The 25,624-nt window shown below is 36.7% G+C and overlaps 1 protein-coding gene across 10 annotated transcripts; it reads left to right on the top strand.

The window, feature by feature from the left end:
• The first annotated feature begins 1,593 nt into the window (after positions 1-1,593).
• On the top strand, positions 1,594-25,523 carry KT2 (potassium transporter 2). Of its 10 annotated transcripts, none has more exons than XM_086655012.1 (12): positions 18,974-19,528; positions 19,625-19,900; positions 20,004-20,058; positions 20,895-21,000; positions 21,167-21,401; positions 21,490-21,735; positions 21,830-21,883; positions 22,483-22,743; positions 23,181-23,233; positions 23,305-23,428; positions 23,888-24,142; positions 24,261-25,523. In XM_086655012.1, exons 4-12 carry the CDS (start codon positions 20,947-20,949, stop codon positions 25,382-25,384), a joined length of 2,406 nt encoding a protein of 801 aa, XP_086511138.1. In that variant the 5' UTR covers positions 18,974-19,528; positions 19,625-19,900; positions 20,004-20,058; positions 20,895-20,946; the 3' UTR covers positions 25,385-25,523. The 10 variants fall into 10 exon arrangements, with proteins under 10 accessions (XP_086511147.1, XP_086511146.1, XP_086511138.1 ...); XM_086655014.1 differs by having other exon boundaries at positions 18,983-19,536; XM_086655013.1 differs by lacking the exon at positions 18,974-19,528 and having other exon boundaries at positions 19,609-19,900.
• Positions 25,524-25,624: the final 101 nt, after the last annotated feature.

The raw sequence follows: 25,624 nt of genomic DNA, 5'->3' as shown, positions 1-25,624 counted from the left end.
CACCAGTAGACAATTTAGTTTCAGAGAGAAAAACCACAGAAGGTTTAATCGCTCCTAGGAACTGGTTTAAAGTATCTTTTGTCGGGGTGTTCCCTAGCCCGCGACAATTCCAAGCGAAGACCTTCATTTATTCTCCGGCATTTGGGTTGTCGTTGCCCCTTCAGTATTTGTCTCCACGTTAAAAGGACGAGTAGATCTTTTATAATGCTTTGTAGATCGGGCCTCTAGAGGGGTCATATCCTCATCTGTTGTGCCTGTTACTGACGTAGAAGCTCCACCCTGAAAAAGTGCATTATGATACAGATCTGTTGTATGGTTGTATATTTGTACTCCTCTTTTCCTGTTTTTTCATAAACTGGAAAGTAAATCACCAAAGTTAGATTTTATGGAAAGATCTGGTTGATTTCCATCCTAATTACCCTCAAGATCAGAAGTAGATTCATTGACTCGATTAGAGTCAGACTGACCATACGATCCCAGGATTTTAGTTTTGTTTCTAGTAGTAAATGGCACTCTAAAGTCCCCATTGTACTTAAGAGTGATTGCCTTTACAACAAGATTTCGCTGTTCAGTAGTCAAATTGTGTTTCAGAAGATCATTGGATGCCAGGACAGTAGGACAAAACTTTATGGTATGGCCTGGAATTCCGCAAAAAATACAAAACCTAGGTAATTTTTCCACTTTAAGAACAATGGAAATGAGTTTAAATCTCGAAAGAGTTAGAGTAACTCTCTGGTTCATAGGCTTGGTGATGTTTAGTTCAATCTTTACACGGCCGTAAAGGCACCATTTTGATGCCTCAACCGGAGTGGCTGGAATAAAGTTTCCAATAGATCCCGAAAGACGATTAACCGTCTCACAAGTAAGAAGATTTGGAGGTATTCCATGAAATTGAACATAAAACCAAGCCGAATCAAAAACATATTCCTCCGGCAGCATATCTGGTTTGCATTATTGAATCACTATAAGTTCATCTTGAATCACCCAAGGAGAGCTGTCGATGGCTAATTCTAATTCTGTTGTCGTGTTAAACTTGATGAGGAATACATTATCCTTTATCTCCGTTAAACTGAATTGATTCGGACCATGAATTACCCTTCACAGACGAGACATGGCTTGAATGATTTCTATTTTCTTTGTACTTTGGAACCAGATAACACCATTTTTCATCACATCTGAACTCCAAGTTTGGAGGTCTTCTCCTTCAACTATAATCGGGGTTGGATCATCTGTAGACAGAGCGGCGAACTGCTGAATGAAATTGTTGCTTGGTTCAACCATTGGCACTAGATAATCGTAAGAGAAAGGAAATAATATAAAGCAAGATAACTTAAAGACTGAATCTCGACAAAGAAACTCCTAAAGAGCGACTAACTTGGAATTCCAGGCTATAAAGCCTGAATTCGATAAATTGAAATTCAAAAAACTTAGAAACTGCCAGCCGCCCAAAAAGTAGCTGATAACTAACGGAACCGCTTAAGAAACTGATTTCCCCACCGTGGATGGTGGTGCCGGAATGAATCTAAGAAATCTCTGCCCGAGAGCCCGTTTTTGTTTTTTGGGTTTTCTTTTTGATAGTTTGGTTCTATCCCATTTCTTGTTTCTATGTCTCTTGTTTATGAGAACAATATAGAATGATAAGAGTTAGTTTCTTCCAAAATTCCATTTTTCTGAATCTTTGGTAAGTTTGGGGCAGATTTGCAAAAATAGCCCTGGAAAAGAAGGGTTGAACTCAGTTTTGAGTTAACCATGGATCTTGTTTGTGCTGCAAAATGCTGGCGTTCTTCTTCGAAGGAATCGAAGGTTTATCCTTTCACCTTTCTACTTCAATTACCAAGATATGTTTTTTCTCCTCTTTTTAATGATTGTTGTACCCATATACCAATCTGGTGATTCGAAAGTCTATTAAAGTTCTTTGGAGAAAGAGAAATGAAAATTTGTGATGTTTTAGACTTACTTGTGGTTTAATTACATGAATCTGAGTTTGTCGAATTACATTTTCAGAAGGATTCATGGAAGACAATTTTGTTGTTAGCATATCAAAGTCTTGGTGTGGTGTATGGAGATCTCAGTATCTATCCTTTATATGTTTATAAGAGCACATTTGCCAAAGATATTCATCATTCGGAGACAAACGAAGAGATTGTTGGCGTGCTTTCTTTTGTTTTCTGGACTCTAAGTCTAGTCCCTCTGTTCAAGTATGTTTTTATTGTTCTTCGAGCCGATGACAATGGAGAAGGTGAAATTCAACAAATCTTAGGGAGTAGTATTATCATATATATGTTCTTATAATTATGATTTGAGAACTTCTAATTGTGGGTTTTCAAGTGGAACATTTGCACCAGTGGCGGACCCAGAAAAATTTCTTTCCGGGGGCACTTTTAGTTATAATAAGTTTTAAATCGTGTAGAAATTTTGGTGTGACGTAGATTTCCATATATTATCTTTACATTCTAAGCCTACTCAACTACTATTGAACTAACAGTTGTATTGGTTGTAACCAATATAAAATAGACTTGTACACATTCGAGTTATAAAGAAGTTAAGAAACCAGAGAGAGTCGACTCATTTTAGAAAAATAGTAAGAAACTAATAAGACATACTTATATATATATACATATATTATAAACGAAATAAAAAGAAAGCATAAGGATGATACGAAGAAAAAAAAAACTTAAACCACATTTACGAGAATCAACAACGAATTTAAAAAGAAAAATGGCTAAAAGATGAGTTATTCTGTAAATAAGGCGTCAAAATGGAAGTAATAAAGCGCTAATTTGATAATTCGTTGAAAACTAGGGTGCCATAGGCAAATTTCTCCGTAAAAAAACTGAAGTTGTTAGCAATGGGATTCAAACCTCTGCCTACTAATATGAACTCCTTGCACTCAAACCACCCCGCTAACTCTTGTTTTCTGTTGAGTTTTTGGTGTTTTGACTTTTTTTTATATCTGTTAGCTCTATTTACGAATAGTCACTGTTTTAGACCCGTGGGGGTACGTGACCCCACGGGTCCCAACGTGGGTCCGCCCCTGATTTGCACTATATTCTTTGCTTTGTAGACATGCAAAGGTAAGTCTTTTGCCGAATAGGCAGGTTGCGGATGAAGCAGTTTCCACGTATGAATTGGAGTCTTCGCCGGAAACGAAAAACAACTCATGGTTGAAAAATGTTCTTGAAAAAAACAAGAGTTTACAAACTGCTTTGCTAATCTTTGTTTTGCTAGGAACTTGTATGGTTATTGGAGATGGAGTTCTCACTCCGGCAATTTCTGGTACTTCTCCACGAACCATGAACTTTTTTCAGCAGTTTTTTGATTCGGGTGGTTCTTCACGTTACTGATTGTCGATCTTTACTTGTCTATCCAGTTTTTTCAACAGTTTGGGGACTTGAATTGTTATCCATGTCCCTACTGAATTTACTCTAATGATAGACAAAAGTGAATAGAACGTCACCTGCTTAAACACAGACAACTTAGTGACACACCTCTGGCTCCGAGTTGCCTACTTGTAGAAAAAAGAAGGATGAACCTACTCATTAGAAATTTAGATTACCACCATTCAGTAATTCTTGACGATGGTAAGACATCACCTACTCGAAGACAAACAACTCGGACTGATATGTTCCACAAAACTAAAGAAAAATAATTGAGATAATCTTAACATTTTGATTCAACAAATGTTCGAAAAATTCCTTTTTCTCCTTGTTGAGAGAAATGAAGATGAAATCATTTCTTCTGACTCCAACCGATGGAGCTAATAACTGTTGGGGTCCCTCCTTATAATAAAAGGACTCCTATTTGGAATAGGATTTTCCTTATTCCTTGTTTGGGGAAAAAATAGAAACTTCTATTTTTTCAAGCCTAAAAAGGAATTCCTATTTCTATTGGTAAACCTCCCTATTTATCATTATAAAAGGGAATGAAAGGGAAGAGATTATTAACAACAACTTCCAGAACAAAGAGAAGTCAGAGAAAGAGAGATTTCTGAAGTGGTTCTTTCAAGAGAGATTGAAAGAGAAGAATATTGGTTTGAAGAAAAGAAGATTATTAATCTTGTGAAGCAATTTAGTTTGTGGTTATCTTCTTCAACCTTTAGTAATCTAGGATTTGTTCTAATCCTAAGGAGTAAGAGATTTATATTTCTTTGTTTCTTTGTTCAGTTTATCCACCATAGTTTTGGTGAAGAGTTGTTATCCAAGAGTGTTTCTACACATCTTGAAGAATTGGTTTATCCACCATAGGTTTGGTGAATAATTGTGTAACCCATTATTTAATTATAGTGGAAGATTTCTGGACTAGGTTCCGTGGTTTTTTACCTTCTATCTTGGAGGGTTTTTTTGCCATGTTAAATAATCTTGGTGTCTCTACTTTTACTTTCACATCGTTTATCTTCATATTCCTGAACAAGTTAATTAGGTTATTTTTCCTAACAATAACCCGGGTGTAGTGATACATATAACCATAGTTGTGGATAACAAAAATGAGGGGTGTGTATAAAACCATTTTGGGTGTGTAGGGTATATAATTCCGTCCTCCTCTTAACCATCATGGGTGGGTGGGGGGTCCCCCTAGTATCCCTTGAGCTTTCCCTAGGAAAGATCGTTGCGAGAATGTGGTGGTTCCTAATACTGAAAGAAACAAGGTTGAGAATGGGCCATGGCAGGGTGGAAGGCCCAATAGAAATCACAGGTTGGGCCTTGATTGTGTTTTGCTAGCCACAGCTCAAGAGTGTCCTCATGTTGAGACCAATTTAGGGCAACTTGAGTCTTTCATTTAAAAGTTATCCCTTTCTAAATTCAAAGAGCTAAACTAGGAGATGCTTACTATGGATTACTATAGCTCTACTTATAATAAAGGCCGCGGCTTTGGGGAATAAAGAAAATTCTTCGGGGAATAAAGACTTTTCTTAAAACTAGTCAAATAAGGTTGACTTTTTATGTTTCTTTTTATTGCTAAGGGGCTTCTAATTTTAGAAGATGCTATAAAAAAGGCTCCTCCATCTCATCACCTCTCTCTGCCACTTCTTCTTCTCGACACCTCATCATCTTCTCAGGCGAAGGTCGCAGGCCGGCCAATTTTCCGGCCGGCGACCTTCAAACATAATATTTTTTTTATTATTTTCTCTCTCCTCTCTCTCTCTCTAAATTTTTTTTTCTTTTCTTTTCTCTCTCTCTCTCTAGAAAAGATCTAGAGAGAGGGAGAAGGTTTGTTCTCACGAACCAACATTGTGACCTATACCCTAGAGGACAAAATACAAATCCAGCATCTGAAATTACCAGAAGCTCATCAAATAGAACCTAAAACACATTCCCAGTTAGGTTCGACTCACAAACTACGCTTCCAGTAATCAAGAAAGCAATTCTACACTTTGTGTTACGAAATTGACAACAAGAACTTCAATGCATCATATTTTGATCAAAAGGAGAAACTAACAATGTAAAACCACAGTACCCAATCATTCAATGTATCAATGGGTGTTCCAGCAAATAATTGATAAAGTGAAATTCCCACAACTCTCAAGCATGTAACAACCAAATGTTAAATTAGGGTTTTTGCACAAAACCAAGATATCAAAAGAACAATGTTGAAGGTAGAAGTGATTTTCTAGAGAGAGACTGACCAGTGGTGGTGGTAGATGAATATTTAGGGCGTTTCATCTTCTGAATCTCAAGCTGAATTTCCATAAACATTTGAGTCCTCTTTAATTCGATTTCTTTAGTGAAATCCATCCATTGTCTTTCCATATCCATCAGAGTTATTCAACCTAGATCTAGAAGAAGATCCACCGGAATAAATAGCAGTGATAGGAAGAGGGTAACGATTAGGATTATTAGGGCTATATAGTTTAACGGCGGGAGGAGGAGAGGGTTTATGAAGAACAGAAAAAATCAGAGTGGTTTTGAAACGTTTGGAAGTAGTAGGAGTAGTATTAATTTTGGTGGTGGTGGTGGTTCCGATGAGGTAATCTAAACGTGAATAGAAAGGCCATTGTGAAGGAAATGGTTTTGATTTCTCGAGTTTGTATTTTTTCTTGATGGTATCAATTCGATTCTTATCAGTTCTAGGAGGTTTACCAGAACTATCTCGATGGGCATTGACGGCATCGGCAACTTCTTTCCAGTCTTTTTGACGGAGATTACCACGGTTTAGTTGAAGATAACCATTGAAGGTCTGTTCTCTCTCTCTAGATCTGATCTAGAGAGAGAAAAGAAAAAAAATTAGAGAGAGAGAAATTTTTTTTTTTTTTTTTTTTTATGTTTGAAGGTCGCCGGCCGACAACTTTCGCCGGAGAAGATGATGAGGTGTCGAGAAGATGAAGTGGCAGAGAGAACAGATGAGATGGATGAGAACTTTAAAAAAATGTATTCTGTATTCCCTATAGAAATTTATTCCCCGGAGAATTTTGAAAAAAATCTGGATTCCCTCGAGAATTTATTCCCCGGAGAATTTTCTTTATTCCCCAAAGCCGCGGCCGTAATAAACTAATAAACATATTGTTAGGTGATCTCGCACTCACTCACTTGTTCAGTTGCTCGTAATTCTAATCGAAAAAACTAATATCTCTCTACTTACCCTCCATACTTAATATGATCTACAAGATACAATGGAGACTACTTTAACAAGGCATAAGAAACACTCTAGTGTTATAAGTTTAATGATGGAACCACTAAAAAGTTTTGCTCGCCTTATGACACACCGGACAGAGAGCTGATTTTTAGGATGTTTTGTTTTAATTGGTTACAAAAATAGTTTATAAGTTTTGGAGAATATTTGGGAAGAATTTAGAATCTTTTCGCTTGTTAACCTTGTGGTCATCCAATTCAAAACCAATTAGTAATGAGTTGATAGGACCTAGACATTATATTCTTGGATGCTAGATACCCCTTCTCCAATGTGAGACTATTCTCACATGCCCCCTCACGTATGGCCCTGTTTGAGCCTAGGAAACGTTTTTGTTTTCTTTTCGGGTGACGTGGAACACGTATGACTTTTAAGCTTGTCACGTTTGGGGCTAGCTTTGATACCCTGTTAAGTTTGTGGTCATCCAACTCAAAACCAATTGACAATAAGTGGAGAGAACCTAGACATTATATTCTCGGTTACCAGATACCCCTTCTCCCGTGAGAGACTATTCTCATATCGCGTTCGAAAAGATGTTTGCCTGATTAAATCGTAGCTCTTGCTTTAGTCTAATCCAAGATGACAATACAAAATACGAAGTAAAGATATCATTGATTGAAGTTAGCTACAAATCCTCCTCTTTTTTTTTAAAGATATTCCAAACTGATTTGGCTTTCCACGATAATAAAAATGTTTTTCATTATTTATGAATTGTTACATTAGTAACTTTTTTATATACAGGTACATCGGATTAATGGGCTTTTTTTGTTGTTGAAAACCGACTAATGTGCTTGCTAGAAAAAATAAACGTAGGTTGAACCAATCAGTTAGTACTATTCATGATTATACTGAAAATAGTGATTTAATATATTTTTAACAGCCTCTCAACAATTGAATTGGATCTTTGTAACAAAAAGGAAAACAATTGGATCATTCAATTTCAACAACAAACAAAACAATTGGATCATTGAAGTAGTGAAAACGATTCTCATTAAGAAATGAATTTGAGATGTTTACAAGTATTTAAAGATAAACCCTAACAAACTTAATAACAACTATTACAGAAATGTGATTTCTCTCTCTAACTATCTTAACCGACTCTCAACAAACTAACAAGCTTAAGTTATGATACATTGAGGCTGGACAATGGTTTTGTCCATCACTAACAAACTAACCACTCTTGAGTCTTCATGATTCTGTGAGAAGGAGCTGAATAAGAAATGAACCAGCTCCTATTTGAAATACACTCCATTACCCTCCCTCAAGCTAAGCGATGGGTAAGAGCTTAAGCTTGTTTCGAAAAAGAGAGAATTGAGGACCAGGTAGTGCTTTGGTCAGAACATCTGCTGGCTGAGAGGAAGTAGGCACATAAGAAAGCTTAATCCTTTTGTTAATTACCAATTCACGAATGAAATGGAAATCCAAAGCAAGATGCTTAATTTTGGAATGAAAAACAGGATTAGAAGCTAAGGCTAAGGCCGAGACATTATCACACCAAAGCAGTGGTGGAGTGGAGATAAAAACATGAAGATCTTGAAGAAGAGAACAAATCCATAGAACCTCAGCTGCAGATTGAGCAAGTGACCTATACTCTGCTTAACTAGAAGACCTAGATACTGTTGGCTGCTTCTTTGCTGACCAAGAGATGGAATTTCCCCCTAAGTAGATGATGAAACCAGAAGTAGAGCGACTATCACAAGCACTACCAGCCCAATCTGCATCTGCATAGGCTTGTAAATCCAAGAATTTTGATTTTGTGAAATGAAGACCATAATTGACAGTTCCCTTAAGATATCTTAGAATCCTCTTTACAGCCAAGAGATGAGAAGTCCTAGGTTGGCTCATGAATTGACAAACAAGATTAACAGAATAATTGATATCTGGTCTGGTCCAGGTTAGATATTGTAGAGCCCCCACCAAGCTTCTATAGTGAGTTGGATCATCAAGAAGGTCACCTTCATTTGGACTAAGCTTTGTTCTGTGAGGTAGTGGGGTTGAACAAGGTTTGGCATCAGCCATTTGTGCCTTTTTTAGAAGATCTAAAGTGTACTTAGTCTGAGTAAGATAAAGGCCAGACTTATCTCTTTTAACCTCCATACCCAAAAAATAATGGAGAGGACCCAAGTCCTTCATAGCAAATTGAGAGCTAAGTGTAGCTATGAGAGAGGCACAAGCTGATGAGGAGTTACCTGTGACTAATATGTCATCAACATAGACTAGCACATATAGAAGAACCCCATTATCTGAGTAGACAAATAAAGAAGTGTCTGAGAAGGATTTCTGAAAACGAAAAGCCAACAAAGAATCAACTAACTCCTCATACCAAGCTCTAGGAGCTTGTTTTAAGCCATAGAGTGATTTGTGCAATTTACATACATAGTTAGGCCTTGATTTATCTTGAAAACCTGGAGGTTGAGTCATGTAAACCTCTTCTTTGAGATGACCATGGAGGAAAGCATTGCTAACATCCAGCTGCTTGATCATCCAATCATTCTGAGTTGCTAAAGAGAGAAGAACTCTAATGGTGGTTGGCTTTGCTACAGGACTAAAGGTTTCTGAGTAATCAATTCCTTCTCTTTGATGGAAACCTTTTGCTACTAAACGAGCCTTGTACCTTTCAATGGTACCATCTGACTTTTGTTTCAATTTGAATACCCATTTGCAACCAACTAGATTCTGATTAGGAGAAGGAGGAACAAGAGACCAAGTGTTTAAATCCTCTAAAGCCTTAAACTCAGTGGCCATTGCTTCTCTCCAGTTAGGATCCTTATTGGCTTGAGTAAAACATGTGGGTGTGGGTGGTAAAGAATCAGTTTGGAGTGATGAACTAATAGGATGTTTAGTGGAAGCTAAAAAACCTTTGGGTTTGTGAATACCAGACTTGGACCTTGTTTGCATAGGATGTATAGACTGAGTAGTGGTTGGTAAGATAATAGACCTAGGTGAGGTAGTAGAACCAGATGTTTCAGTAGGTAAGGTAATAGGAATTGATGATGAATCAGTAGGTAAGATAATAGGATGTTGGTGTGGTTCAGTAGGAATAGAAGAATCACTTGAGTTGGGTGATGTAGTAGGAATTGATGATGAATCACTTGAGTTGGGTGATGTAATAGGAGTTGGGTGTGATTCATGAGGGGAGAGAGAATTGGGTACCACAGGTGATGATGGTAGATGCTGATCTAAGTTTGAAATGTGAGTGACTGGGGGAAGATAGGAAGATGACTGAATTGGGGTAAGAGAAATGGGATAAGTGCTTGAATTTGGAGAAGAAGAGGTCAATGAGGAATTTCTTAGAGATTGTAAGGGGAAGTATTCTTCATTGAATACCACATGTCTTGATATATATACCCTCCCAGTAGAAACATCTAGACATTTATAACCTTTTTGATTAATGGCATAACCTATAAAAACACATTCTATGCTCCTAGGATCAAGCTTGTTGGAAGTATATGGTTTTAACCATGGATAACAAGCACATCCAAAGACTTTAAGAAAGTCATAATCAGGAGAACAATAAAATAGTTTTTCCAGAGGAGAAATGTTATCTAAATGAGCTAAAGGTAATTTGTTAATTACATAGTTAGCTGCATTAAGAGCTTCAAGCCAATAGGAAGAAGAAATAGAGGCTTGAATAAGAAGGGTTCTAGTAATATCAATTAGGTGTCTATGCTTAGACTCAGCAACCCCATTTTGTTCTGGGGTATGAGGACATGTTAGCTGATGAGTAATCCCTTTGGTTTGAAGAAATAATCGAAGAGAGGTAGCAATAAACTCCCCTCCTCCATCTGTCCTAATCATTTTAACATTCTTGCCCAACTGATTTTCAATAGTGTTCACAAAAGAGATAAATGCAGAAGTGAAATCAGACTTAGAAGATAAAGGAAGGATCCAACAAAACTTAGAGAAATCATCTATCACATTAGCATAGTATTTGATACCACTAACAGATACAGTAGGTGCAGGACCCCATAGGTCTATATGTAACAATTCTAAAGGAAAAGAAGCTACATTATTTGAAGGTTTAAAGGAAAGCTTCTTGCTTCTGCCTAGTTGATAGTCTGAGCAGAAAATAGGTTTGAGAGGTGCAGAAGTGAACAAATGCTTCAACTTGTGCATTGATTGAAAAGAGGGATGACACAATCTTTTATGCCAAAGAGCAGGAGAAGTAGACCTAGCAAGTAAAGTTGTTATTTTGGGTTTGATTGAAGAAGCACTCTCAAGCTTGATTGGGTATAAGCCTCCTTCAGCTGGCCCTTGGAAAAGAGTCTGGTTCGAATTGAGGTCCTTCACATAATATTGAATAGGATCAAATGTTAAAGAGCAATGGTTATCTTTTGTGAACTTATTAACAGATAACAGATTATGTGTGGCTTGAGGGACAACAAGTACATTCTTGAGAGAGAAAGAATGATTATTATGAGAAAAATTAGAATCACCAAAGTGTGTAATTTTCATACCTTGGCCATTAGCTGTGGAGATTAATTCCTTTCCTTTATAAGAAGAAGAAGAAGAAGAAGAAGCTATGTTTGAGACATCTGGGGTGATATGGTGTGAAGCACCAGTATCAGCAAACCAGGGATTCTCTCCAAAAATATTGGCAGTAGCAAGCATAGCTGCTATGTTATTTGGTGGATTGCGACCTTGATACGCAAAATTCATACGATGGTAGCATTCAGCAGCTGTGTGTCCCACTTTGTGGCATATTTGACAAGTAGGTTTATCTCCATTAGAATTCCTTGAACCATAACTCTTGCCTTGAGAATTACCTTGAGAATGACCTTGAGAATTTCCTTGAGAAGTATAATTTTTACTTTGAGAAGAATGATTATTATATTGCCTTGAGCCTCTGAATCGATTATTGGACTGATTGGAATAATTTCCAGTTCCTGACCTTGGTTGATTGAATCGATTAAAGGAAAAAGATTGAGATGAATGAGGATTAGTGAAGAGAGCATGATTCACATTAAGCATAGACCTTTTTTGTCTTTCTGAGATAGTTATTTCCTCACTAATAAGAAGATTTTGAAGTTCAGGTACAGAAACAAGAGGTTTCCTCAATCGAATTGCTGCTGAAAAAGAGTCATATTCAGGAGGAAGAGCACGCAAAATACTTACAACTAACTCGACACTTGAAGCTGGACTACCAGCAGCAGCAAGTGAATCAGAGATTTTCTTCACTTTTGCAAGGAATTCAGGCATTTTATCAGTATCTTTCTTCAAATCACGAAGATTCTCCTGTAATTGAAAGATATGAGAGGTAGAAGCTGCAGCAAAAGAGTCCTCAAGATTTTGCCATAGTTGTTGAGAAGTAGTATTACCAATGACATAAGGAATTACTGAGTCTGAAAGTGTTGAATTTATCCAAATTAATAAAGTTTGGTCTTCTTCTAGCCAATCAAGATAATCAGGATTTATTTCCTTCTTCTCCTCATCTAGAAACTGATCTGGTTGTGGACGAGAGCCATTTATTAGATCAAGAACATTATATTTCTTAAGTATTGGTAAGAATAATGATCGCCAAGCAAGATAATTGTCGCTTTGAAGCTTGATTGGGATAACATTTCCCATAGAATTGATAGAAAGAGAAGTGATTTTCGGATGATCCATTGAGTTTGAGATGATTTTGTGTTTGAAACCGAGAATTAGTAAATTCGTAGAAGTATTTTGAAAGAAAAAGAAAGCTTAGAAGATGAAGATTGAAGTTCGAAGAAGATGAAGATTGAAGTTCGAAGAAGAAGAAGATTGAAGTTCGAAGAAGATGAAGATTGAAGTTTGGTTTTAGAGAGAGAAAGTAGAAATGAGAATTTCAGAGAAAAAGCGCATATAGCTCTGATACCATAGTGAAAACGATTCTCATTAAGAAATGAATTTGAGATGTTTACAAGTATTTAAAGATAAACCCTAACAAACTTAATAACAACTATAACAGAAATGTGATTTCTCTCTCTAACTATCTTAACCGACTCTCAACAAACTAACAAGCTTAAGTTATGATACATTGAGGCTGGACAATGGTTTTGTCCATCACTAACAAACTAACCACTCTTGAGTCTTCATGATTCTGTGAGAAGGAGCTGAATAAGAAATGAACCAGCTACTATTTGAAATACACTCCATTATGAAGATGGAATAATATCTTCCTAATATCTAATACAAAAATGAAAGAAAATCATCCACTGATTCTGTTTGATCAAGAAAATCTCTATACTAATCAAAGATTCCATAAGGAGTCAAATGTGTATTTCTTTTTCTTTTAAAAGTTTGGATTTTTTCACTACATTAACTATAAAATAAAATAGAAGATTAGGGTCGGGTCTCATATCCTCGTGTATATTTCTATTAGTTTTCTATGGTTCAAAGAGGCAGTTTATAGCAGATTGAATTTTTTCAGCCAAGCCCTTCCAAAATCTACATATAATAAGATGGGGCCGAGCTATACGTCACTGGACATAGGCCATTGAAAACCTAGCCCTGATGGAATTTTAGTTAGGAAGTCCTTAATTCAACCATTTGGTCCTCGTTATCGGGGCTTCGATATTTGAAATGGTAACGGTGTAGACTCATAACCTACCAGTCTTGTTCAATTAGGGTCAAAGTAGGAGTTCTATTAATTGAATTAGGCTCGTTATGGTACAGGAAGAGCATTGTCTAGTATGTGTCGTGCACAAACAAAGCGTGCTTTTACTACCACCTAAACAAATATTTTTATTTGTATAAAACAACTAATAAAGTTTTCGGGATAAAAGAAAAGACAAATGCTAAACGAAGCTGCATAATTGCTCCACAAAACTATTTGATAGACGCAACCGTTCTTTTTTATTAAATTGCTAAACAACACTAAAAGTTGGTTTATTGTATTTATATAGCGAATATTTTTTTTTAAATCTTAAATTACTAAATACAACTATGTTTTAACTCTACAAAATTATTTACTAGACTCAACCTTTTCTTTTGTCAAGTTATTAAACAAAAATAAAATTTGTTTTATTGGTGTTATCTAGCAAATATTATATTGAGAATCTAAAAAAAAACGTTGTTACAAATTAAACTCGAAAAATAATAAATATAAAATAGATGATTTTTTTAAAAGTTTACTAATTTGACTGTAATACAATTTATTTTATAATTTTTTTAAAACTGATTACTAATTTGACTTTAAACATTGTTGCGCTTGCTATATATGAGAACGGAAATCACTTTGTCAAGGTAAATTTGAAAGAAAATTCTTCAATTCTACGATTATATATAGGTTGGAATCGGTATTGTCAACTTTGTGCATTTGAATAAGACTATTGGATTCTACCTAGAATTACAGCATGAGATGTTCTGATTTGAATATAATATATTTTGATTAATTGTTAAAATTCGATAAAGTCTTTAGCTTAATGTTGTAAACAATTAATTATGGTAATAGAAATTTGAACCCCAAAATTTTTAAAGAAAAAATTCGGTCATATTTGATTGTTTGCTTGTGGTGTAAGTTTAACAATTCAGAAAGATATTTAATTAGTTTTATTTAGCTATTTTTGTCTAGTAGTTTTTTTTGAGTAAAATAGAGTTGTGTATAGCATGAAAGTTATACTTGGTTTTTCTTTTTGGTGTTAGTTAGCAATTTAAGACACTATTTTAATTAGTCTTATTTAGTTATATTTGTCTAATAGTTGTCTTTAGTAAAAGAGGGGTTGGGCAAAAGGCCCAATCCTTGACCCAAAACAAGAAGCAGGTCCACTAGGTCCACTGCAGGAAAAAAATAAGGGGCAGGTCCAATGGTCAGGAGGTGGGGGTGGAATTTCCGAAACGCCCTTCTTCTTTTCGAAATTTACGAAACGGTCATTGAAAAATTCTCAGGAAACTCAAAAATTTCTGAGAAATAATCTGACATGCCTCCCATCATACTATGTACTTTCCATAAATTTACAAAGTTGCCAACGAAAAATTTCCAGAAAATGCAAAATTTTTTGAAAAATAGTCTGACGCACCTGACATTAAACCTTGTACTGTCCACTAATTTACAGAATTGCCATTACAAAATTTACCAACTTGCCATTTTCGTTGTTTTTTCCAGATTTATTTCTTATTTTTTTTTTATTTTCTCCCACACATATTTCTCTCTCCAATCTTTTTAAATTTCTCTCTCCAATCTCAACAAATTTCGTTCTTTTTTGGGTTAATTCCGTTTTGGCCCCCGATTTGTGACCAACTGGCCGTTTTGGCCCCCAATTGTGTCCGGCAGTTCGTTTTGGCCCCAAAAAATTCCTAAATGGCCCCAACTTTTTTTAAACCTCCCAATTATACCCCCATGGCATTTCTGTAATTATTTTTTTTTCTTTTTCTTTGTCCAACTCATCTAACAATTACCACATCACTCTGTCCACCTCACCCTTCTTCTCCGGCGAACAGGTTGCCGGCCGGAATAAAAAATTCCGGCCGGCCACCTTTACTTAAAAAAAAAAAATTCTTCCTTTCTCTCTCCTCTTCTTCTTCTTCCTTTCTCTCTCTTCTTCTTCCATTCTCTCTCTTCTTCTTCCTTTCTCTCTCCTCTTCGTCCTTTCTCTCTCTCTCTCTCTTCTTTTCCCTCAATCTCTCTCCCCTTTCTCTCTCTCTCCTACCTCTCGTTTCTCTCTCTAAAACCTCCGGCGAAGGGGATTCCTTCGCCGGAGGAGATCTGCAACAGACCCCCGAGGGTCTGTTGAAGATCTGCTTCAACAGACCCCCGAGGGTCTGTTGCAGATCTGCTTCAACAGACCCCCGAGGGTCTGTTGCAGATCTGCTTCAACAGACCCCCGAGGGTCTGTTGCAGATCTGCTTCAACAGACCCCCGAGGGTCTGTTGCAGATATGCTTCAACAGACCCCGAGGGTCTGTTGAAGCACGCCTCCGGCGAAGGAAACCCCTTCGCCGGAGGTTTTAAGAGAGATAAATGAGAAAGGAAAGAGAGAGAGAGAAGAAGAGGAAGAGAGAGAAAGAAGAAGAAGAATAGAAGAAAGAGAAAGAAGAATAGAGAGAAAGAAGAAGAGAGAGAAAGAAGAAGAGAGAGAAAGAAGAAGAAGATACAATTTTTTTTTTTTTTTATGTTAAAGGTGACCGGCCGAAATTTTTATTCCGGCCGGTCACCATCCGCTGGAGAAGAAAGGTGAGGTGGAGAGGAGGTGGTGTGATGGAGGAGAGATAAGGTGAAGTGGAGGAGAAAGAGATAGGTGATGTGGCTTTTGTATGTTTATTATTTTTTTCAGAAATATTTCCATTTTGGCCCCCGAGGATAATTTGGTAAAAAATTTAGTCCTTGGGGCCAAAACGAACTGCCGGACACAATTGGGGGCCAAAACGGCCAGTTGGTCACAAATCGGGGGCCAAAACGGAATTAACCCTTCTTTTTTCTAGATTTATTTCTTATCTCTTTCCAATCTTAACAAATTTCTTCATTTTTGGTAGTTTTTCTTGAATTTGTAGAAGGAAATTTTCTTGTGTACTGGGAATTATTTAGTGTACTGGCCATTTTTTGGATATGTACTACAAATTTTTGTACTGGGAATTTTCTTGTGTACCGGGAATTGTTCTGTGTGCTGGCCATTTGGTTATGTACCAGACATTTCTGTTCTGTGAATTTTCTTGTACAGGGAATTGTTCTCTGTACAAGCCATTTGGTTATGTACTAGACATTTTGGTAGTTTTTCTTGAATTTGTACAAGGAAATTTTCTTGTGTACCGGGAATTATTTAGTGTACTGGCCATTTTTTGGATATGTACTACAAATTTTTGTACTGGAAATTTTCTTGTGTACCGGGAATTGTTCTGTATGCTGGCCATTTGGTTATGTACCAGACATTTCTGTTCTGTGAATTTTCTTGTACAGGGAATTGTTCTCTGTACAAGCCATTTGGTTATGTACTAGACATTTTGGTAGTTTTTCTTGAATTTGTACAAGGAAATTTTCTTGTGTACCAGGAATTATTTAGTGTACTGGCCATTTTTGGATATGTACTGCAAATTTTTGTACTGAGAATTTTCTTGTGTACCGGGAATTGTTTTGTGTGCTGGCCATTTGGTTATGTACCAGACATTTGTGTTCTGTGAATTTTCTTGTACAGGGAATTGTTCTCTGTACAAGCCATTTGGTTATGTACTAGACATTTTTGTAGTGAGAATTTTCTTGTCTACCTGGAATTGTTCTGTGTACTCGCCATTTGGCTATGTACTAGACATTTTTGTACTGGGAGTTTTTTTGTGCATAGGGAATTGTTCCGTGTACTGGCCATTTGGTTCAGTACTGGACACTTTTGAACTGGGAATTTTCTTCTATACCGGGAATGGTTTTGTGCACTGGCCATTTGGTTATATACTTTGATGTTTTTAGAGATGAAGAAGATAAAATGTGAAACAAATAAGAATGATGAAGAAGAAAAATAAGAACATAAAACTTTTAGAGAGAGAAAAACTGAAAACTTTGATGTTTTTAGAGATTGAAAGAGATGAAGAAGATAAAATGTGAAACAAAATAAGAATGATGAACATCCAAAAATAAGAACATAAAACTTTTAGAGAGAGAAAGAACAGAAAATTTATGTTCTTAGAGATTGAAAGAGATGAAGAAGATAAAATGTGAAACAAAATAAGAATGATGAAGAAGATTTTTGGATGTATAAATAAGAAGAAAGAAGGATGTGAAACAAAATATAATGGTCAGAGGGGAAAGAGGCCCCCCATTTGTGACCAACTCGCCGTTTTGGGCCCAATAAGTGTCCGACAGTTCGTTTTGGCCCCAAAATCAATTTTTCGGGCAGTGCTGACATGAGAGGAGAAAGAGAGATGAGAGAGAATATACAAATAAAGTTAAGTGAAATAAAAAAAGAAATAAAAAAGAAGGGTTAATTGATTTGACAACTTGAGATTTGATTTTGTTTTGTCAGAGGGGTTTTTCGGGGATAGGAAAGTATTGCTTATGTCTTGATGATGTCAGCACTGCCCAAAAAATTGATTTTGGGGTCAAAACGAACTACCGGACACTTATTGGGGCTAAAACGGCGAGTTGGTCACAAATCGGGGGCCAAAACGGAATTAATCCAAAAAATTGCCTGAAATTTCGTCAAAAAATGGCGTCATTTTTGAATTTTCAAAAAATATGAATGTTTCTCTGACATTACGTCATGTAAGGAGAATTAATTGCTTCGCTGTCATCCGTCAGATTGTCAGAAAACACGAAAATTTCCCGTGAAGGAGTAAAAGAGGGATAAATAAAATAAAAACCAGAAAAGTGTGAGCCGTCCTGACAATTTGGACTGGGTTTTTATTTTTGTTTTGGGCTAGGGTAATGCTTATTTACCCTCCATTTTTTTAGCCTCTCACTCAAAAATCTTTTAGTAAAATTAGAAATTGCATATAGTAGCATCTAGGGGTGGGAATCGGGCGGGTATGGGCACCCGCAGGTAATTCTGAGTCGGACTCGGGGGGGGTCGGGTAAGTTTCTCCTTTGCCCACTCGGGTTCTCGGGCGGATTCGGGCGGGCTTTTCTGAAATCTCCTATGATCAAAGCCCGCCCAAGCCCACTAAAGCATCGGGCAAGTCGGGCTTCGGGAAAATCGGACATCGGGTTTCTTTATCTGATATTTTTCTATCAAATCAGGAAACTCTAGAAATCTGATATTGTTCAAATAAGCTTCTCTAAACAAATTGGTACCAAATCTTTACAAAACTTATAAACCAAGAATGAAAGAAATACTCAGATTTCGTAACATAAGAAATCAACAACTGATATAGATCTATAGATGCAAACATGAGACTTGGTTGTCTTCCACTTTTTTTCTTGTCTTTGTATGTTCCACTAGTTCTTCTTTGTTCTTCCTTCACATCAAAATAATCTTAAAATTTGACCACTACATAGAGATGGAAGATGATCCCAATAACTTATTTAAATAGAGAAACGGCTAGAGAGACAACGTAGATTCTTTTTCTCTCTCTATGCTACCGAATTTTTCAGATTCAATGTGGTAAACTATTAGGGTTGCTTCAATGTGTAGTTTATATATATCTTGGGCTTTATAGTGAAGTATAATCGACACTCAAAGTGATTGGCATCTATAGGCACCCGTCGGGTGAGCATATCGGGCTCGGGTATGGGCGGGGTGGCGGGCAGAGCTTTTCACCCGAGCCCGCCCACGAAAAATTATCGGGCTGGGCGGGTAGTACCATCTTCGAGCGCGGGCGTCCATGGACATTGTCGGGCGCGGGTAAACGTGACGGATATCGGGCTTTCAGGTAGAATTCCCACCCCTAGTAGCCTCCAAAGAAAAATAGTCTTTTTTTTTTTTTTTTTGAGGAAATAAAATACCATAAAAGCAAATCTTACAAAGTTCATACAAGTTGAACCCTCAACCCTTAATCGAATATAACACATGAGCCGCATATATTCATCTGCAACTTATTAGCTTCTTTGCTGATTCATTTGTACCATCATCTTCTTCGGTTTTCAACAAAAAAAAAAACCATCATCTTCTTTGGCAGTAATTTGAAGATGAATCATTTATTTTAATTCCACAGATGTATGACTATAAATTATTTAGCTTTTTCTCTGTTAATTCTGTGCTCTCTAGTGGAAAAAAAAAGAAACAATCAAATCATTCAATGTAATGATAAGTGGAAGAAGATAAAAAAAATGCAGGTAGAAATGCAATAAAGATTACCCAAAATCGAGAGATAAAAAAAAAACTGAAAAAGAGCATCTTAAAGTTAAATCTTTTTCTGACAATTCTCTGTAATTTTCAGATTTTCTGCAATGTGGGGAATTAGTAACCTCAAATGTTGCCCTAATCTTTATCTAATAAGATTAATTGTAGGATATTAAGTTGCAAAGATTAAATTGTTGAAAAAGAAAATTTGGGTTTCCTCTGTTAGATCTATACAAAAAAAAAGTTTTAGAGTGAGAGAGAGAGAGAAAAAAAAAAAAAAAAAAAAAAAAAAAAAAAAAAAAAAAAAAAAAAAAAAAAAAAAAAAAAAAAAAAAAAAAGAGTAAAGAGGGAAGTTCGATTACAAGGGAAAAAGACAGAGAAAAGGAAGATTTTTATCAGGATATTAAGGGTGGTGTCAGTACAGATTTAGGTTTGGTGAAAGGATTGGAGCATGTTCAGCTCTATTGGACGTATACCCTCTTCACATGCTTTTGTCTATAACAATCTCTCTCATTCTAATTCTCATCCAGAGTCTAAACCATCTTTCTCTCTCTAACTTTTTTTTTCCACATTTTCTCTCTCTCTACTAATCTCATATTCATTGTTGTTCTACTGGTATGTCCCCTCATATTCTTCTTTTAATTCTATTTAAATCAATGGGTAATGGTGAAGATTCATTAATTCGTCTTCTTTCTTACCATTTTCTTCTTTTTGGCAGTCAGTCGACATTCTCAACTCTGAAAGTTGAAAGAAAATTAAAATATATTATCTGGGTAAGATTCTTTCTGGGGTTTAATCTTTGTTTATTTAAAGTACTGCTTTTCAAGTTTTCATTTTGTACTCAAAATTTTAAAGTTCTGTATTTTCAAAAGAGAGACTAATAAGGAAAGTAGAAAGTAGAGAGAGAGAGAGAAAGAAGTACTTGAAAACCCACAAGTGTGTTTTGAAATTGAAGGTAACCCTAGAAGAAAAAGAGGGATGAAGTTATGGAAAATGGGGATTTCTAAAAGACTTTGAAGTCTTTAATCTCCAATAAAGATTTTTGGGTTTTCTTTCTCTGTCTTGTTTGTCATTTCATTGGTTAGTTTTGTTTTAATTATTGGGTTTTCTTGTTTCATCATGTGCTAGGGTTTTTCACCCTTACTATTATACTAACAATGTCATTTTCAGCTTTTAAATTTGTATAGTGAACTTGAGGTCAAATTTAGTCTACCTAGAGTGATAAATTTTTCCAAAATTAGACTGTGAATTTAAGATGGCTGAGAAAGAAAAATACCAAACAAATGAGGTTGAAAATTATAGCCAACCTTCTCTACCAAAAATCAGTTCAACAGCTAACTGAAATTAGGGCTAGTGGTTGGTGATTTTGCTGATACCCAATTTATAAAGTTTAACATTTTGAGAATTTGGTAAAATTTTAGTAAAAATGAAAATTTCCGATTCAAAATATTAACCATGCAAAAGGTATGGATGATTATAATGGGTAGTTATTAGGTGATGGGGTGGGCCATTTCTTGTTTCTATGTCTCTTGTTTATGAGAGAAATATAGGATGATATAGTTTCTTCCAAAAATTCCATTTTTCTGAATCTTTGGTAATTTTGGGGCAGATCTGCAAAATAGCCCTGGAAAAGAAGGGGTGAACTCAGTTTTGAGTTAACCATGGATCTTGTTTGTGCTGCAAAATGCTGGCGTTCTTCTTCAAAAGAATCGAAGGTTTATCCTTTCACCTTTCTACTTCAAATTACCCAGATCTGTTTTTCTCTTCTTTTTAGTGATGAAGTCTATTAAAGTTCTTTGGAGAAAGAAAAATGAAAATTTGTGGTATTTTAGACTTGTGGTTTAATTACATGAATTTGAGTTTGTCGAATTGCATTTTCAGAAGGATTCATGGAAGACACTTTTGTTGTTAGCTTATCAAAGTCTTGGTGTGGTATATGGAGATCTCAGTATCTCTCCTTTATATGTTTATAAGAGCACATTTGCCGAAGATATTCATCATTCGGAGACAAACGAAGAGATTTTTGGCGTGCTTTCTTTTGTTTTCTGGACTCTAACTCTAGTCCCTCTGTTCAAGTATGTTTTTATTGTTCTTCGAGCCGATGACAATGGAGAAGGTAAAATTCGCAAAATCTTAGGGAGTAGTATTATCATATATATGTTCTTATAATTATGATTTGAGAACTTATAATTGTGGGTTTTCAGGTGGAACATTTGCACTATATTCTTTGCTTTGTAGACATGCAAAGGTAAGTCTTTTGCCGAATAGGCAGGTTGCGGATGAAGCAGTTTCCACGTATAAATTGGAGTCTTCGCCGGAAACGAAAAACAACTCATGGTTGAAAAATGTGCTTGAGAAAAACAAGAGTTTACAAACTGCTTTGCTAATCTTGGTTTTGCTAGGAACTTGTATGGTTATTGGAGATGGAGTTCTCACTCCGGCAATTTCTGGTACTTCTCCACGAACCATGAACTTTTTTCAGCAGTTTTTTGACTCGGGTGGTTCTTCACGTTACTGATTGTCGATCTTTACTTGTCTATCCAGTTTTCTCAGCAGTTTCGGGACTTGAATTATCCATGTCCAAGGAGCAGCATCAATGTAAGTTTCAACTCTGTGAACATTGCACTTATTAACTGCTATCTCGTTAATTCATATATGCCTACATGGGTTTGACAAAATAGGGTTTGGAAATTTGTAGTCTAAAACATGGTTACAGAGTTCGGAGTGACTTTTTTTACCCCAACGACATGATTTGAGCCCTGCTTTCTGAGGTGGAGAGACACATGGAGCCGCCCAACCAAAGTGGGCTTTACGGTTCACATTTACTTTTACCTAGCTCATGTGGATTTTACTTACAAAGAGAATCCCAACTCATATCCTTCGATTTTGAAATATGAATATTTGTAACAAATCCTGGAATACCAATAGGAGCCCACTTTATGGTATTAAGTGAGAAAGAATTCACATTGTTCGGTAGAAGTACTAGTAAAAAAATACCAAAAGATAACAAGGACTAATGTTAAAATGGTACCAATTTTAGCGTAATTAACATATTTCTTCTGCATATTAGTATTCAAAATCATTTAGTTTTCTTCTCTGCATCTTTAAGCGGATCAATTAGAATTCGAATTCATTTATAAGTTCTAGATTTTATTCTTCTTTGACTTCATGATCTTTTGCCGTATTTCATTTTGCAGATGCAGTAGTTCCAATCACTTGCTTCATCTTAATATGTTTATCTGCACTACAACACTATGGTACACATCGGGTCGGTTTCTTTTTCGCACCGATAGTGTTGACATGGCTTATATGCATCAGTGCTCTTGGCTTGTACAACATAATCTACTGGAACCCACATGTTTATCAAGCACTCTCTCCCTATTACATGTATAAGTTCTTGAAGAAGACAAAGAGAGGTGGATGGATGTCTCTGGGTGGAATTTTACTTTGCATTACAGGTATACAGTATACTTTCAAAATATATTCAGAATTAACGGTTCTTGTGTTATTTCACAAGGGGTTGTCTCGTGGTGGCATGACCCGTGGCTCACCCGTGATGTGTCTGTTGCACACATGCTGTGTAATAATCATGTCGTAGGGCAGGCTGGTTGGCCCGCTCCAAATTTGTTTAGATTGTCTTCGTTTGGGATATTTATAAGCCCCAACCACCCCACCACCATACACACGTACATACACTTGACTGGCCTAGCAATGTGGGAGAAAGGGTTTTGTTGTTCTAACGAGCCTCTTGTGAAAACTTCTGTTGTTAATGAATTTAGTGACAATACAATTATACGAAGAACTGCGTTGAAAGAAGCTTATCAAGTTGTTCTTCACTTTCTACTTGAACCAAAGTAGGAACTAGGCCTAAATAGTTTTGACTGTATATTTGCAGGCTCAGAAGCCATGTTTGCCGATCTAGGTCACTTCTCATACACCGCAATTCAGGTACAGTTAGTCTCTGCTGTTTTTGTCATCTTCTTTACGAAAACCATGTCTTACCCTTTGTTTAATTGCAGATTGCATTTACTTTTCTCGTGTACCCGGCACTTATTTTGGCATATATGGGTCAAGCTGCTTACCTATCGAAGCATCACCAACTACACAGTACTTACCATGTTGGGTTTTATGTCTCAGTTCCAGGTAGAACTACTAACTCGTCATTCTTAATCATATAAGCTACTCCAACGGATATAATGGCCCGGACTAATTAGTATAAACTTGAAAAAGTTTTCCCCGCTATTGATTCTGCCAACGCCTCCAAGTTATAAAATATATCAAGAGCTAGAATGTAAAAGCTACCGAAATGGATAGATTGACCTGAACTATATAGTAGAACCCTGAAAAGTTATACCTTCTAGTTGTTCTGCCATTGCTCAAGTTAAGAAATGCGCCTTTATATTAAAATTTGGAATATATATAGAGGTTGCTCTGACGATAGGTTTTATCCGGCCTACTTATGGAAAACGTAAAAAGCTGTACCTACTAGTGGTCCCGCCTGTGCCTCCAAATTAGGAAACACTACTTTATATCAAAATCTGAAATGTAAATATACTTGCCTGTTGGGAACAAAATATGATGCTGCGAAGTTCCTCATTGCAGAAAGCGTAAGATGGCCAGTACTTGTAATAGCTATTCTTGCTTCAGTAGTGGGAAGCCAAGCAATCATCAGCGGAACATTCTCCATTATCAACCAAAGTCAATCACTTGGCTGCTTCCCAAGGGTCAAAGTCGTTCATACTTCCGATAAGGTTCACGGACAGATTTACATCCCTGAGATCAATTGGATGCTCATGATTCTCTGTCTCGCTGTTGCAGTTGGTTTCAGAAACACAAAACACATGGGAAATGCATCAGGTACCACCACTTTCCTTCTTTGAAAAATCTTCCAAATGGCGAAGAGTCGCGTTAATCACCAAGATTATGGATCGATTAACGAGTTAAGTATAATTCTCGTATATTATTTATCCTGCAGGTTTAGCAGTGATGACAGTAATGTTAGTAACGACGTGCCTAACTGCGATGGTTTTTATTATATGTTGGCACAAACCTCCTATTATGGCTATTGCTTTCCTACTTTTCTTTGGCTCAATCGAAGCTCTCTATTTCTCAGCTTCCCTTATCAAATTTCTTGATGGAGCTTGGCTCCCCATTCTTCTAGCTCTAATATTAATGACTGTTATGTTCATTTGGCACTACGCAACCATCAAGAAATATGAGTTCGATCTCCATAACAAGGTTTCGTTAGAGTGGCTTTTAGCCTTGGGCCCAAGCCTAGGAATCGCAAGAGTTCCTGGCATTGGCCTAGTTTATACTGATCTCACTTCAGGAATCCCTGCGAATTTCTCTCGCTTCGTCACTAATCTTCCTGCTTTCCATCGTATTCTCATATTTGTATGTGTAAAGTCTGTTCCAGTACCTTATGTGCCTCCTGCCGAGAGATACTTAGTGGGTCGTGTAGGCCCATCAGCTCACCGGTCATACAGATGCATTGTCCGTTATGGGTATCGTGATGTCCACCAAGACGTCCACTCATTCGAGTCCGAGCTCATTGACAGGTTAGCGGATTTCATCCGTTTTGATGGCTCTAGAACTCGACAGAACACAAGTCCACGCCTCGAAGACAATGGCTTCCACTCTTCTGAATCAACAGGTGAATGTAGATTGACAGTAATCGGAACAGTAGCTTTTTCGGGTCCACCTGCTTATGAAATGGAAGAGAACATCGATCCAGCAAGCGTCTCAGTCGGGTTTGAAACAGTCGAGAGCATTACAGATATGATCGAGATGGAACCTATCGGTGGTCAGAGAAAAGTAAGGTTTGCCATGGAAGACGGCGACTCTGAAAATGATGAACAATTTGAAGCAAATTTACGAGTAAGAGAAGAGCTAGAGGATTTATGGGCAGCTCAACAAGCTGGATCTGCGTTTATACTTGGACACTCGCACATGAAAACAAAGCAAGGATCATCAATTTTTAAACGGGCAGCAATCGACATCGGATACAATTTCTTGAGGAAAAATTGTCGAGGACCAGATGTGGTGCTTAGGGTTCCACCGGTATCTCTTCTTGAGGTCGGTATGGTGTATATCGTATAACACGATACTTTATCTGTAATGCACATAAAATTCAGGGACTAGAATTAGAAATACTTCAGAGAAGATGATTGTAACTTAACTTGTATGGTTAAATGTAACAAGAATCAAGTTATATATGTACGAATATCTTCTTCGACTAGTATCTGTTAGATTTTCAAATTTCGTAGGCCACACGGCCAAAATACATGTGCCACTCGTCGCCATTGACTCGAATATGATGGACCTCAGATAAATTTTGTT

This window comes from Eschscholzia californica, unplaced genomic scaffold (genome assembly GCF_041429995.1).
Source record: "Eschscholzia californica isolate CP2 unplaced genomic scaffold, dmEscCali1.0.p SCAF_1, whole genome shotgun sequence".
NCBI classification, from domain to species: domain Eukaryota; kingdom Viridiplantae; phylum Streptophyta; class Magnoliopsida; order Ranunculales; family Papaveraceae; genus Eschscholzia; species Eschscholzia californica.
This window is presented reverse-complemented; position numbering and strand designations above follow the sequence as displayed.

Excerpts from the sequence above, each read along its gene's own strand:
- KT2 (XM_086655021.1), top strand. The coding sequence starts at position 1,750 with ATGGATCTTGTTTGTGCTGCAAAATGCTGGCGTTCTTCTTCGAAGGAA. Across the intron at positions 1,804-21,166 it reads CTTCTTCGAAGGAATCGAAG|AAGGATTCATGGAAGACACT; the intron begins GTTTATCCTTTC and ends TTGCATTTTCAG. Across the intron at positions 21,402-21,489 it reads AGCCGATGACAATGGAGAAG|GTGGAACATTTGCACTATAT; the intron begins GTAAAATTCGCA and ends GTGGGTTTTCAG.